Source organism: Pseudophryne corroboree, chromosome 5 (genome assembly GCF_028390025.1).
Source record: "Pseudophryne corroboree isolate aPseCor3 chromosome 5, aPseCor3.hap2, whole genome shotgun sequence".
In the NCBI taxonomy this organism is placed as follows: Eukaryota; Metazoa; Chordata; class Amphibia; order Anura; family Myobatrachidae; genus Pseudophryne; species Pseudophryne corroboree.
In genome coordinates this window covers 728,136,198-728,149,237 of record NC_086448.1, presented here as the reverse complement: position 1 = coordinate 728,149,237, position 13,040 = coordinate 728,136,198, and the positions used below count along the sequence as shown (strand labels likewise).

Here is a 13,040-nt window from a genome sequence, read left to right as displayed (position 1 = left end):
CACAAGCAGAGTCGCAGGAGACCTGTTGCGCAGAAATGGGATGTTTGTTGTTACTGCAGCAATAGTGTATGAGAACACATCTGAATATTCAGTCACCTTGTTTCTGTCCAGTCACAGCTGCGGAACAGTCTACATACCACTCTGCTGCAGCGTTATGACCAGATAAGAGTTAGGGAAGAGGAGATATTAAGATGCATTGTTTTATGTACTCATTGTTTCTCCCTTAGTGGAGCTTATGCAGAGTCGGTCACAATTTCCATCTAATCACAAACGGAAAATATGCCCTAAAAAAAAATAATTTATATATATATATTTATACCCATGCGACGTCTGTAAACGAGAGATGCGTCCAGGTGTGCATGCTTACAAAATGTGCCTCCTTACTTCAGCAAACAGGAGCAGATGCGTGCATACAGTGTCATTCATGGGTAATAAAGTCACAGGGAGCTTGCATAATGAAAATCGAATATCCGTAGCCTTCCCCTTTACAAGCTGTCTGCATGCTATATTACAGCAAACTCATCACTGACATCGCTGTAATAATTTTGGAAATATTAGCATCTTGGAGAGGGATTTAGAGCATTCAGCCAATCAGATGTGACAGCTGGCTGCTATCATTGGTTTGCAAGGTTCAAGCAGCCACAAGCGATCCACCTCCACACAAATGCATGTGCCGCTGTTCGGTACTCCGCATTGGACACTTTGTGTGTGAAGATATACTTACTGCACTTCACCAGCATCTCTTACCCCTTCACGCTAGGACTCGTAAGTGCCATGTGTTCAATGGTTTTTAAAATAAGCCACAAAACACGCTTACATCTACTGTACCTCTGCACAAGCCCTGGTGTGTGCAGCGTGGACTAGTGAGTGCAGCACTGTCATTCTCCGTGGCTCCTCAGGATTGCTAGGGAAGGAAGGCCCTTCTATTGCTGCATGGCTAATTTAAAATGTATATATTTTGTTGTCTGCCCACATCCATATACATTCAAAATGTTGTGGTAGTCACATCCTTGTAATGTGATGGCTTCCTCTCCAATCCTTACACTGCTAACAACGTTATGTAGTGTGTGAGGCTTTATCTACTGTATGGAATCTCTGAATTTAGGATATACGTAGAACCCTGCAGTTCCAGGCAGCTTTATATTACTCACTACAACCAATGCATAGATGCATTTTCTTACTTGAAAGTTAGAACGTAAGGGTCGGATACCATGGACTTTTAGCGGTGGCTAGGGCTGATCACTTGCAGCCTGCAATAAGCCCACAGGCTGAACTCAATGCAGATTTGTGTTTGAGCCTTCAGCAGGCTTGAACAGACATCCGCGGTAAGTCGATCTTTCTGCTGTTAATGCAGGTGATGCAAATGCGTTAAACCATAGCTCTGGCACTTATCCCAGAATCTATGGGTTAACGCGCGTTAGCCACGTGAGGAAAAGGGCATTTCATTGAATAGCTGTGGTTGAAAAAGTCAGCAGTTACAAACACTTTTTCTTGCGCGGTAATTAACGCAGTTAATTCAATCTGGTCCTAAGTGTGTAAATTGACCAGCAAGTAACTCACACCTGGAAAAACAGTAGAAAAGCTAAAAAAAACTTTTTCCAAAGTGTGAGAGGTCTGTTCTATTGTCTATTGGGGGTGATTCAGGCCTGATTGCTGCTGTGCGTTTTCGCACAGCGGTCGATCAGGTACTAACTGCACATGCGTATGCACCGCAATGCGCACGCGCGTCAGACACAACAAAAGGGCATCACTGGTCAGCAACAGGATGGTGCGAAAAAATCCGATCGCACGGGCGTTCGCAAGGTGATTGACAGGAGGAAGCCGTTTGTGGGTGGTGACTGTTTATTGGGAGTGTCCGGAAAAACGCAGGCGTGCCCAAGCATTTTCAGGGAGGGGTTCTGACGTCGGCTCCGGCCCCGATCAGCCTGATGTGATCGCACTGTAGGAGTAAGTCCTGGGCTGCGCAGAGACTGCACACAGTGGATATTTGCAGCTCGGTGTACACATGCGATCGCACACTTGCACAGCGAATATACACTCCCCCTGGAGGCAGCGACTATCTGAACGTAGGACAGCAGAGTTTGCAGCCCAGCGATCAGGTCTGAATCACCCCCATTGTCTGATTTATTGGAAGAGAACCTGCACCTACTTTTTAAATACTGAATTACAGAATTGTTATGTAAATACCTTCTTCCATAGATCTAGTTTTTTGACCACCTTGTTTAAGTTGGATGCACACTGTACAAAGATATTCGGCGAGCACCGGAACAGACAACCAAGCAGCCGATTCAGGTAACACTTACAGATCGGCAGCTGGATATGTCGTTCTGACATCAAGTCTGTGCCCGCTCCGCTTTGATTTCAGTCCCTGCAGCCAGTGTACAGCAGTCGACGGATGACTCGTGCACACAGCCAGATGTGCAGATATATCTGGCATCAGCTGTGGTGCAGTGCTGACGCGATATATCTGTCAACGATGACTTTCAGACATATTGGGTGTACACACTCGCCTAACCCGCTAACGATATAGCTGATGATACTGGTATCGCCCAGAGTGTACACGGCTTTAGAAGATCTCTTGAAATGTATTGCCAAATGTTACATAGTAACAGTATGCATGAGAGTGCAGGGTACTGTATGTAATACACCGGCTGCTTGTTCCATCTAGGTGGACGGGCACCTTCAGCGAAGCAAATAGCGGAGATAGACAATTTTTGGACTAATTCAGCATTTGTGGGAATACAGGCTGCTGTTTCACTACTGTAGTTCACGTCACTGGTTTCTACAGACTGTGTAGCAATGGAAATGAGTGTGACACACATACATTTACTGGAGAGGTCCAAAGAGGATTCTGTTATTTGAACTTTTAAATGGTCATCTTTAGGAAGCACTTGTATGACAGGTCTGGCGAATTCACGTAACAATCTGTACAGTACTGAAATATAACATAGTTTATGGAAAGAAGCTAGAATGATTTTTAAAACGTTGCATCACTAATTACATTTGTATTTGTTTTGTGGCCTTAGGACAAAAGGGCCGCAGATTGCCTATGAACGCAGTTTTCGATGGAAGCTTGCTCATTTCCGCTATTTGTGTCAGGTAATCATTTTTAAAGGTGATTTTATAATGATATAATGCAACAATACTTTATGAGGCTAGAGGGCACTGGCATGTGCTGCTGGAGCGGTGTGCAGGCTGCCATGGGAAAGGTCTGCTTACTCTGTGCATTAGCATGTTGTCTGAAGATGTTCTCCTGTCTGTCTCACTCTGCTACACCTGAGGTTCTTACTTGTCTACACTTCTTTGCAGTCTAACGCATTGCCAAGCCATGTGAAGATAACGGTGTCCCGGCAGACACTATTTGAAGACTCATTTCAACAGGTAAGCTTCTACTTCTCTGATAAGTTTGGTAGTGGGGTTGGGTCTGGGGTGGAGGCAGTCCTCCAGGAGAAATGTCAACTTTAGTCCTATTAGAGGAGGAAAGCATTTTAGGAGAAATAATTTCCGCCATTTGCTGTGGCTTGGTGAGGCTGCATTGTGAGGTCTGTTCGTGGTGCGCCTACACGCCACATACCACAGTTGCTTTTTCTGAATTACTGAATTTCAGAGACCGTGATTAATTGCCTATTTTGACGCAGTGCAAACCTTTACAGATCAGTCCCACTAATTAATGCTTTATCCATTTACTGTATCTGTTCTTTAGGCTAGGCTTTAGTCCCGACAGTGGTGGGCAGCACAGTGAGTTGGCGCCAGATATCTGGTAGATTCAGAAGGGCTATCCTCTCTTTTTTTTATTTTTTTTTTATTTTTTTTAGCAAAATCTGTTAGCTCCGTGACCGAAATGTTTATTGTAAAAATGTACTCAGTCAGATGAATAATTTTACTCCTCTTTTCCCATTTAGATTATGGCGTTGAAGCCTTATGATTTAAGAAGACGATTATATGTTATGTTCAGAGGGGAAGAAGGTTTAGATTATGGCGGATTGGCCAGGTAATTTTGTGTCTCTATTGGGTGTAACTTGTTCTGATCAAGTGACCTATTCATATTGCCATGCATTGTGCTAAATTGTGATTTTTAAAGACTGACGCAAAGGATTTGTACACTCTAAATCCCACAGAACAAATACAAAACACACGTAGCCAGATTAAGGTGGGGGCCCAGGGAATACTGTACCACTGCCCCCCTCTGTCAGGGGTTACCCCGGTCAGAGCATACTGACCTCACTAGCGCTCTCTGTGGTAGCAGCTGTACTCCACCTATGGTGGCTACGCCCTTGTATATAACAGTAGTAGTAGTAGTAGTATGTTATATAGTGCTCTTTTCTCCAATTGTATGGAAATGCTTTAGTAAACAGGAAAGTCTAAAGTATATTTTTAAAGGATTCTAGAGTGAGGCTTCTCAAACTGTGCAGGGAAGTGAGTTCCATACAGTCTTGTCATCTGTTTTTAAAGGATTCAGTCGCAGCCAATTGGCACTCATCTACTCCTGGAGCTCAGCTAGACAGCCATTTAAGCAGTGGTAAACCAGACCATGGTGGTGGGCCCCTCTCGGCTCTGGGCCCCATAGCAGCTCCCTCCCTCCACGTATGGTTGCTACACCCTTGTATATAACACATGTGACAGGGCAGGTGGGCCCCTTTCAGCTGTGTGCCCCATAGCAGCTGCACTCCCTGCACATATGGTAGCTTCATCTTTGGTGTGTAGTGGTGGAGACAGTGACATCTTCAGTGACTACATAAACAGCGGTTTTCCATCCTGTGTTGACTAATAGTGGAGACTCTTGAAAAGTATCTCCACATCTGCCACTATATAGTGTGGCGAGCCCTTTCTGACCATGCTGAGAATTGTCTCTTTGGTACAGTTGGGTTCCAGTACCTTGACGTCAGCCATTATGTCATACGCATTAATAAGGTCCTCTGAAAGCTTGGGGTGGACACGCTCATTATAACCGAGTTATTGCAGGCGATGCATGATGTCCAGGTAGCGGAGTTAGTGCAGCTCTTTCCTTGTTATCCACTTTGTTAGTCAGTGGGCCGGTAGTCATCAGTGGGGAGAGGAGGAGAGAAAGCAATGACAGCATTACAGTTCTATATCTGTATATTCCAATTACAGTAAAAAACAACCAGTCACACCTACAAATATCATACGTCACGTAACGTTGCTGTGCTGAAAGAAGGGGTGACTATCATTGTGTGTGTGTGTGGGGGGGGGGGGGAGGAGAGACATCCAGTACCAACTGACTATTAGGAAAGCTTATACCAATAAAGTGAAGTTGGACTATGCTATATATGTAATACAAAGTGGGGGATGAAAGTTTAATTTTAAGCAATGTGATTAAATTTTAAAGGTTTTGCTGTTAGATTTGTAATTTTCCATGAGTAACGTTTACTAGGGGTCATTCCGAGTTAATTGTAGCTGTGCTAACTTTAGCACAGCTACGATCATCTTCCCTGACATGCGAGGGGACGCCCAGCACAGGGCTAGTCCCTCCCGCATGTCAGTGCCACCCCCTCCCCCCCCCCCCCGCACAAGTACAAAAGCATCGTACAGCGGTGATGCCTTTGTATTTGAGGAGTAACTCCCGGCCAGCGCAGCTCCTGCGGCAGGCCGGGAGTTAATTGTCACTGCCACTGGCCGCAGCGGCTGCGTGAGACGTCACGCAGCCGCAGCGGCCCGCCCCACCAACGGTCCGCCCACGCCTGCGTTGGCTGGACCGCTCCCCCTAAACGGCGGCTTGATGCCGCCATTCAGCCCCCTCCCGCCCAGCGACCGCCTCTGTCTCAGAGGCGATCGCTAGGCAGCGAAAGCTGCCATGCGCCGTCGCACTGCGGCACCGGCGCATGCGCAGTTTCGACCCGATCGCTGTGCTGCGACAAACTGCAGCGAGCGAACGGGTCGGAATGACCTCCACTGTTCGTTGGAAACACGTTAGTGGGTGACAAAAGATAAAACTAATGAAAGAGTACTCGCCCTCCGCCCACCCATCCTTTCTCAGTGGGATCACTCTGGCTATGATTCATGTTATAGAACTTCAATGTACATGAAAGTTTATTGCCAATATATATTCCCCTATCATCCATTCTTATCCTCTTTATAATGACACATCACCTAGCCATTTGCCTGGCCTGGTCGCATCAGATGTGAGCACCTCAGGCTGGGCTTTGCCTGATGTGGTTACAACTGATGCGACCAGTCAGATATGCAGTCTGGGCAACTGCTGGAAAAGAATCTTTCAGCAGCCGCCTATATCAGGGGAACCTCCCGGGTCCCCTGCAGCCATGACTCCGCCACCAGTGTGTCCCTATCACTGCTGGCCACAGTGATCAGGAAGCCCGGCTGCACCCCCACCCTGCGGCTGCTGAGCAGTCGTTACTAGAAGGTAAACAGTGCGGCTACTCTTCCCATGTGTCCCGATCACTGCTGGCAGATCAGCGGCATACATACACATCGGCTGCAGAGCATCCTTGGCTGTGTCTCCCCTGCAGCCCCGTCCCTCGCTGCAGCTTCTGGCATGCTGTGTTGCAATCACTGTGGCCAGCAGTGATTGGGCGGCCTAGTATCACTCCCTACATCCATCATCAGTGCAGCTGAGTCTACACAAGAAACATATATTCGGTATATATACTGTGTGTGTGTGTGTGTGTGTGTGTGTGTGTGTGTGTGTGTATGTATATATGTGTACATATATATATATATATATATATATATATATATATATGTGTGTGTGTATATATATATATATATATATATATATATATATATATATATGTGTGTATGTACAAACATATACTAGTGTATATATACCTTAATGCCCCCCACTTGCCCCTATCCAGTCCTACACTGTGTCTGGCCCCACCCCCTGCTCTGTCATGAGCTGGGTGCCTGGCTGTCTCGTGTGCTGGGTGTCTGGCTTTCATTTTCTCTCAAGGTGTTTTCATGCTCTCTCTGGTTATGACTGGTCACATTCTCCTTTATCACTACTGCTGTCCTACGTATGTGAATACTCTCTTAGAGCAGACACACAGTGTATCCATTAGGAACTGCAATGTTTCTATCCTTACATACAAGCAGATCATTCTACTGGTGCCTCTGGTGAAACACAAATGCTGCTACCAGCAGCCACCAGCTGTATATATAGGGCCAGACTATCCATCTTTATACATATGCATATCCAGTTTAATGTGGTGGTGCAGGCGATACTGTTCCCCAGGCCTCCCTTAGTTAGGGCCCACCCTGTCCAGATCACACTGACCTCACTAGCGCTCTCTCTTGTGCAGCAGCAGCAGAACCAGGCAGCCAGAATGTGAGCAAGATAATATGCAATGCAGGTAGAGACACAAGAGTATCCTGTTTCAGGAGCTACCAATGGAGCATCCCGACCAGAGGAGAGAGATGAGTGGGGAGAGAGCTGTAAGTGACCCAGGGATCCCAGTTCCCCCCCTGGGTGTCTGGGTCCTGTGTAACCTGTTATCTAATAAGAGCATTCGGGTCTAGCGTCACACACACACTCACACTCCTCCTTAGTCTTGTCCCAGTGTGTAAAATGTAAAACTACAGGAAAAGTTTAGAAAATATTACACAATCCATACACCCCACCGTGACCCATTCCAGTGGTGGACAAACTGCTTTCTACCTGGACTTCCCTCTTAATTTATGATTGCAATCACCTCTGTTAAACACTTAACTGACTATTTATTTTGCCGAAAACAGCTCTGAAATTGTCATTATCGCCAGGGCCGAATTAAGCCTTGGGGGGGGGAGGGGGGTCCTGGACACTTAAGGCAGGGGGGCCTGGGGGAAATGGGGGTTATACAGTATATTAGATTGTGCATAGCTCTCAACAGGACCCATTCCAGGAGGGACAAAATGCTCTCTGCCTGGGTTTCCCTCTTAATATAAGATTGGCGTCACCTGTGTTGAAATATTTTTTTGTTAAGAAAGGTCATTTAACCACTTGCCTGGCATGGTCGCTTCAGATGCAACCATGCCTGCAAGTGCTCTATCTGACCTGGTCGCACAGGATGCGACCAGTCAGGTAGAGTGTGTTAGCAGCGGCAGGGAAGATAAACTGTCCCGGCTTTCAAAATGAAAGCCGCGATGTTCCCGATCGATGTTTCGATGTTTAAAAGATATATTTAAAAATATATTTATATTTTTTCCTTTTTTTACTAAAATCATTTGGGATAGGGTTAAAGTCATGTTCTTCACTTAATTCACAAAAAAACATGAGATTGCTGTACATTGGGTTTCTCTGCAGGACGGAGAGACTAGGACATGACGTCTGGCCAGCTGTCATACAGTGCCCCCTAGTTTTAGTGCATGTGTTTTTGTTTGATTTAACTCTGATATGGTCAGGATGCTGGCAGTCGGATTCCCAGTGCCGGATTCCCAACACATGGCCAAAATGCAGACGTCGGAACTCCAGCATTAGCCAAAATTACGATGCCGGAATCCCTACACCCGGCATCCCGATCCTAAGTATGCCGCCCCACTGCATTGTTAGTGGAGGGTGGAGGTTAGGTTTAGGCACACCCCAGAGAAGGGTTAGGGTTAGGCTGCGGCGGGAGGGAGGGTTAGGTTCAGGCTGCGGGAAGGAAGGATTAGGGGGGATTAGTGGGGAGGGTAAGTATACTTACTGTACCTATCCCTTGTTGGTATTCTCTCAGAATTAAGAGGGAAGTCCAGGAGCAGAGCATTCTGTCCCTCCTGGAGAAGGTCATGTAGGGAGGTATGCCTCCCTACATACATAAATAACCATATAAATAAATACATAAATATTTACATACATAAATAACCATATCTTTAATCCCCTCACCACCAAGGTGTACATATATTAACTATCTTGGGAGGTTTTATCTCATGAATTGTAAATATATACATATATGATCACTGATAGACCTATAACATTACCAAGTATCCCTATGTAATTATGTACCCTAGTCATAAGGTTACACATAAGTCATACCTCAGGAATGGTAAACAATTGAAATAATCAATCCAACACAAACTGTACATCCCTATTCTCACACATGAACATACTTATAGGGTTACAAATGCACAGAATTATAAAAAATATTGTATAAAATGACATTCCGACAATGGCTATTCAATGAATGGCCAAGTCCGACTGTCAGATTTGGCCGTTCCTGGTGTCCCCTCCGCGCTGCTGCTGACAGCACTCAGCTGCTGTCCTGTCCTCCTCCCAGCTCGTCCTCATCATCACTGCCGGTAGAGAGGAGCCTGGCCAGGGGGATGCCCATCAGAGGTAGTGCCCTGCAGCCCGCCGCTCCGCTCTCCCGTCTCAAGTCGGATTGAGATTGTCAGAAAGGGGGCCAAAATCTGTCTGTCTGGACCCGTTCCCGACAAAAGCACGCTGATCGGTGGCTATTCCGCCGATCCACTTGCTTTCCGACAAGTCGAATTTCCTGACTTGTCGTAAAACTGAGGGGGGAATTGAATAAGTCTGAACCCCTTCCGACCTGAAAAAGTCAAAACCTGCCGTATGTGTGGAAGGTGTATATAAAACATAAATGAATTTCATGTATGTACACAAACTTTGCTTCATGCACGAAATTCTAACGTGTTGTATAAAATGATCTGTAGGCTACGTGTATAAATGCATTCTGTGTTTAGCCTTGCGTACCATCCGCAAGCTATCCCAATATGGTATGCAAATATCCAAAATACGGAAACATCCGATATCCAAACTACCTCTGGTCCCAAGCATTCTGGATATGGGAGACTCAACCTGTATCACTTAGGTGTTTGTTTATTGAATTTACCACATTATATTTGTGTTGTTTTTTCTCATTTTCATACATCTGAGGAAATTTTTTTATATACAACGACAACACAAGGGGATTTTGCTCTTTATTCGATGGACGTGTTTTATATGTCCTATAACGTGGTTGTTATGAATTGTGAGTGTACATACAGCGCGCAGTATTTTACCATTTAATTTTCTGGTTCATAATACAGGGTGAGGTAGAAAAACCTCCCACATTTTGAAGGCGAACAAATAAGGCATGGTAAATGCTGTTCAAAATGTTAGCACATGGGGGGGTAATTCAGACCTGATCGCTGCTGTGCGTTTTCGCACAGCGGGCGATCCGGCAATAACTGCACATGCGTATGCACTGCAATGCGCAGGCGCGTTGCACGGGTACAAAGTGGATCATCACTAAGCGATGGGTTTGTGCGACGGATTGAATCGCACGGGCGATCGCAAGGAGATTGACAGGAAGAAGGCGTTTGTGGGTGTCAACTGATTGTTTTCAAGGAGTGTCTGGAAAAAGGCAGGCGAGTCCATGTGTTAGGGAGGGTTCCTGACGTCAATTTCCGGTCCCGGACAGGCTGATGTGATCGCAGCGGCTGAGTAAGTCCTGGGCTGTGCAGAGACTGCACAAAATCTGTTTGTACAGCTCTGCTACACTTGCGTTTGCACACTTGGGACAGCTAAAATACCCTCCCCCTGTAAGCAACGACTATCTGATCGCAGCAGCGCAAAAATCGCTTGCTAGGGATCAGGTCTGATTAGGCCCATAATGTAAAAGTGCATGGAATACAGTTTATTTTCAGTTGGTTTTGAATATATCGTCCAGATCGTAGCCGTATTCATGATACACATTTGTAGTCGATTCTGAAGTTTCGCATCACTCGTGGGTAATTTCTGGCGTTATCGCTGCAATTTCTTGACAAAGCTCACTTTCATTTCTCTGACGTCCTAGTGGATGCTGGGACTCCGTCAGGACCATGGGGATTAGCGGCTCCGCAGGAGACAGGGCACAAAAATAAAAGCTTTAGGACTAGGTGGTGTGCACTGGCTCCTCCCCCTATGACCCTCCTCCAAGCCTCAGTTAGGTTTTTGTGCCCGTCCGAGCAGGGTGCAATCTAGGTGGCTCTCCTAAAGAGCTGCTTAGAAAAAGTTATTAGGTTTTTTATTTTCAGTGAGTCCTGCTGGCAACAGGCTCACTGCAACGAGGGACTTAGGGGAGAAGAAGTGAACTCACCTGCGTGCAGGATGGATTGGCTTCTTAGGCTACTGGACACCATTAGCTCCAGAGGGATCGAACACAGGCCCAGCCATGGAGTCCGGTCCCGGAGCCGCGCCGCCGACCCCCTTGCAGATGCCGAAAAGTGAAGAGGTCCAGAAACCGGCGGCAGAAGACTTTTCAGTCTTCATGAGGTAGCGCACAGCACTGCAGCTGTGCGCCATTGTTGTCAGCACACTTCACACCAGCGGTCACTGAGGGTGCAGGGCGCTGGGGGGGGGCGCCCTGGGCAGCAATGATAATACCTTGTTCTGGCTAAAAATACATCACATATAGCCCCTGGGGCTATGGAATTACGTGATAATGTCAGCACGTTACAAAAATCAGTTGACGACATGAGACGGCCGGCAAACCAGTTAGTACCTGTCCAGGCGTCTCAGACACCGTCAGGGGCTGTAAAACGCCCTTTACCTCAGTCGGTCGACACAGACCCAGACACGGACACCGAATCTAGTGTCGACGGTGAAGAAACGAACGTATTTTCCAGTAGGGCCACACGTTATATGATCACGGCAATGAAGGAGGCTTTGCATATCTCTGATACTGCAAGTACCACAAAAAGGGGTATTATGTGGGGTCTGAAAAAACTACCTGTAGTTTTTCCTGAATCAGAGGAATTGAATGAAGTGTGTGATGAAGCGTGGGTTAACCCCGATAGAAAACTGCTAATTTCAAAGAAGTTATTGGCATTATATCCTTTCCCGCCAGAGGTTAGGGCGCGCTGGGAAACACCCCCTAGGGTGGATAAGGCACTCACACGCTTATCAAAACAAGTGGCGTTACCGTCTCCTGAAACGGCCGCCCTCAAGGATCCAGCTGATAGGAGGCTGGAAACTACCCTGAAAAGTATATACACTCATACTGGTGTTATACTGCGACCAGCCATCGCCTCTGCATGGATGTGCAGTGCTGGGGTGGTTTGGTCGGATTCCCTGACTGAAAATATTGATACCCTGGATAGGGACAGTATTTTATTGACTATAGAGCAATTAAAGGATGCTTTTCTTTATATGCGAGATGCTCAGAGGGATATTTGCACTCTGGCATCGAGAGTAAGTGCGATGTCCATATCTGCCAGAAGAAGTTTATGGACGCGACAGTGGTCAGGTGATGCGGATTCCAAACGGCATATGGAAGTATTGCCGTATAAAGGGGAGGAATTATTTGGGGTCGGTCTATCGGATTTGGTGGCCACGGCAACAGCCGGGAAATCCACCTTTTTACCTCAGGTCCCCTCCCAACAGAAAAAGACACCGTCTTTTCAGCCGCAGTCCTTTCGTTCCTATAAGAACAAGCGGGCAAAAGGACAGTCATATCTGCCCCGAGGCAAAGGAAAGGGTAAGAGAGTGCACCAAGCAGCTCCCTCCCAGGAGCAGAAGCCTTCCCCGGCTTCTGCAAAGCCCTCAGCATGACGTTGGGGCTTTACAAGCGGACTCAGGGGCGGTGGGGGGTCGACTCAAGAATTTCAGCGCACAGTGGGCTCACTCACAGGTGGACCCCTGGATCCTGCAGGTAGTATCTCAGGGTTACAGGTTGGAATTCGAGAAGTCTCCCCCTCGCCGGTTCCTAAAGTCTGCTCTGCCAACGTCTCCCTCAGACAGGGCGACGGTATTGGAAGCCATTCACAAGCTGTATTCTCAGCAGGTGATAGTCAAGGTACCCCTCCTACAACAGGGAAAGGGGTATTATTCCACACTATTTGTGGTACCGAAGCCGGACGGCTCGGTAAGACCTATTCTAAATCTGAAATCTTTGAACCTGTACATACAAAAATTCAAGTTCAAGATGGAGTCACTCAGAGCAGTGATAGCGAATCTGGAAGAAGGGGACTTTATGGTGTCCCTGGACATCAAGGATGCTTACCTGCATGTCCCAATTTGCCCTTCACATCAAGGGTACCTCAGGTTCGTGGTGCAAAACTGTCATTATCAGTTTCAGACGCTGCCGTTTGGATTGTCCACGGCACCTCGGGTCTTTACCAAGGTAATG

The 13,040-nt window shown here is 46.7% G+C and overlaps 1 protein-coding gene across 2 annotated transcripts in view; it reads left to right on the top strand.

The window, feature by feature from the left end:
* Positions 1 to 13,040, top strand: part of WWP1 (WW domain containing E3 ubiquitin protein ligase 1) — a 340,005-nt gene that overhangs the window by 282,518 nt on the left and 44,447 nt on the right. For both annotated transcript variants that reach the window (XM_063924044.1, XM_063924045.1), the window contains exons 14-16: positions 3,027 to 3,099; positions 3,310 to 3,381; positions 3,903 to 3,991. In XM_063924044.1, the coding sequence (XP_063780114.1) occupies positions 3,027 to 3,099; positions 3,310 to 3,381; positions 3,903 to 3,991 (234 nt within the window). The remainder of the gene's footprint in view (positions 1 to 3,026; positions 3,100 to 3,309; positions 3,382 to 3,902; positions 3,992 to 13,040) is intronic.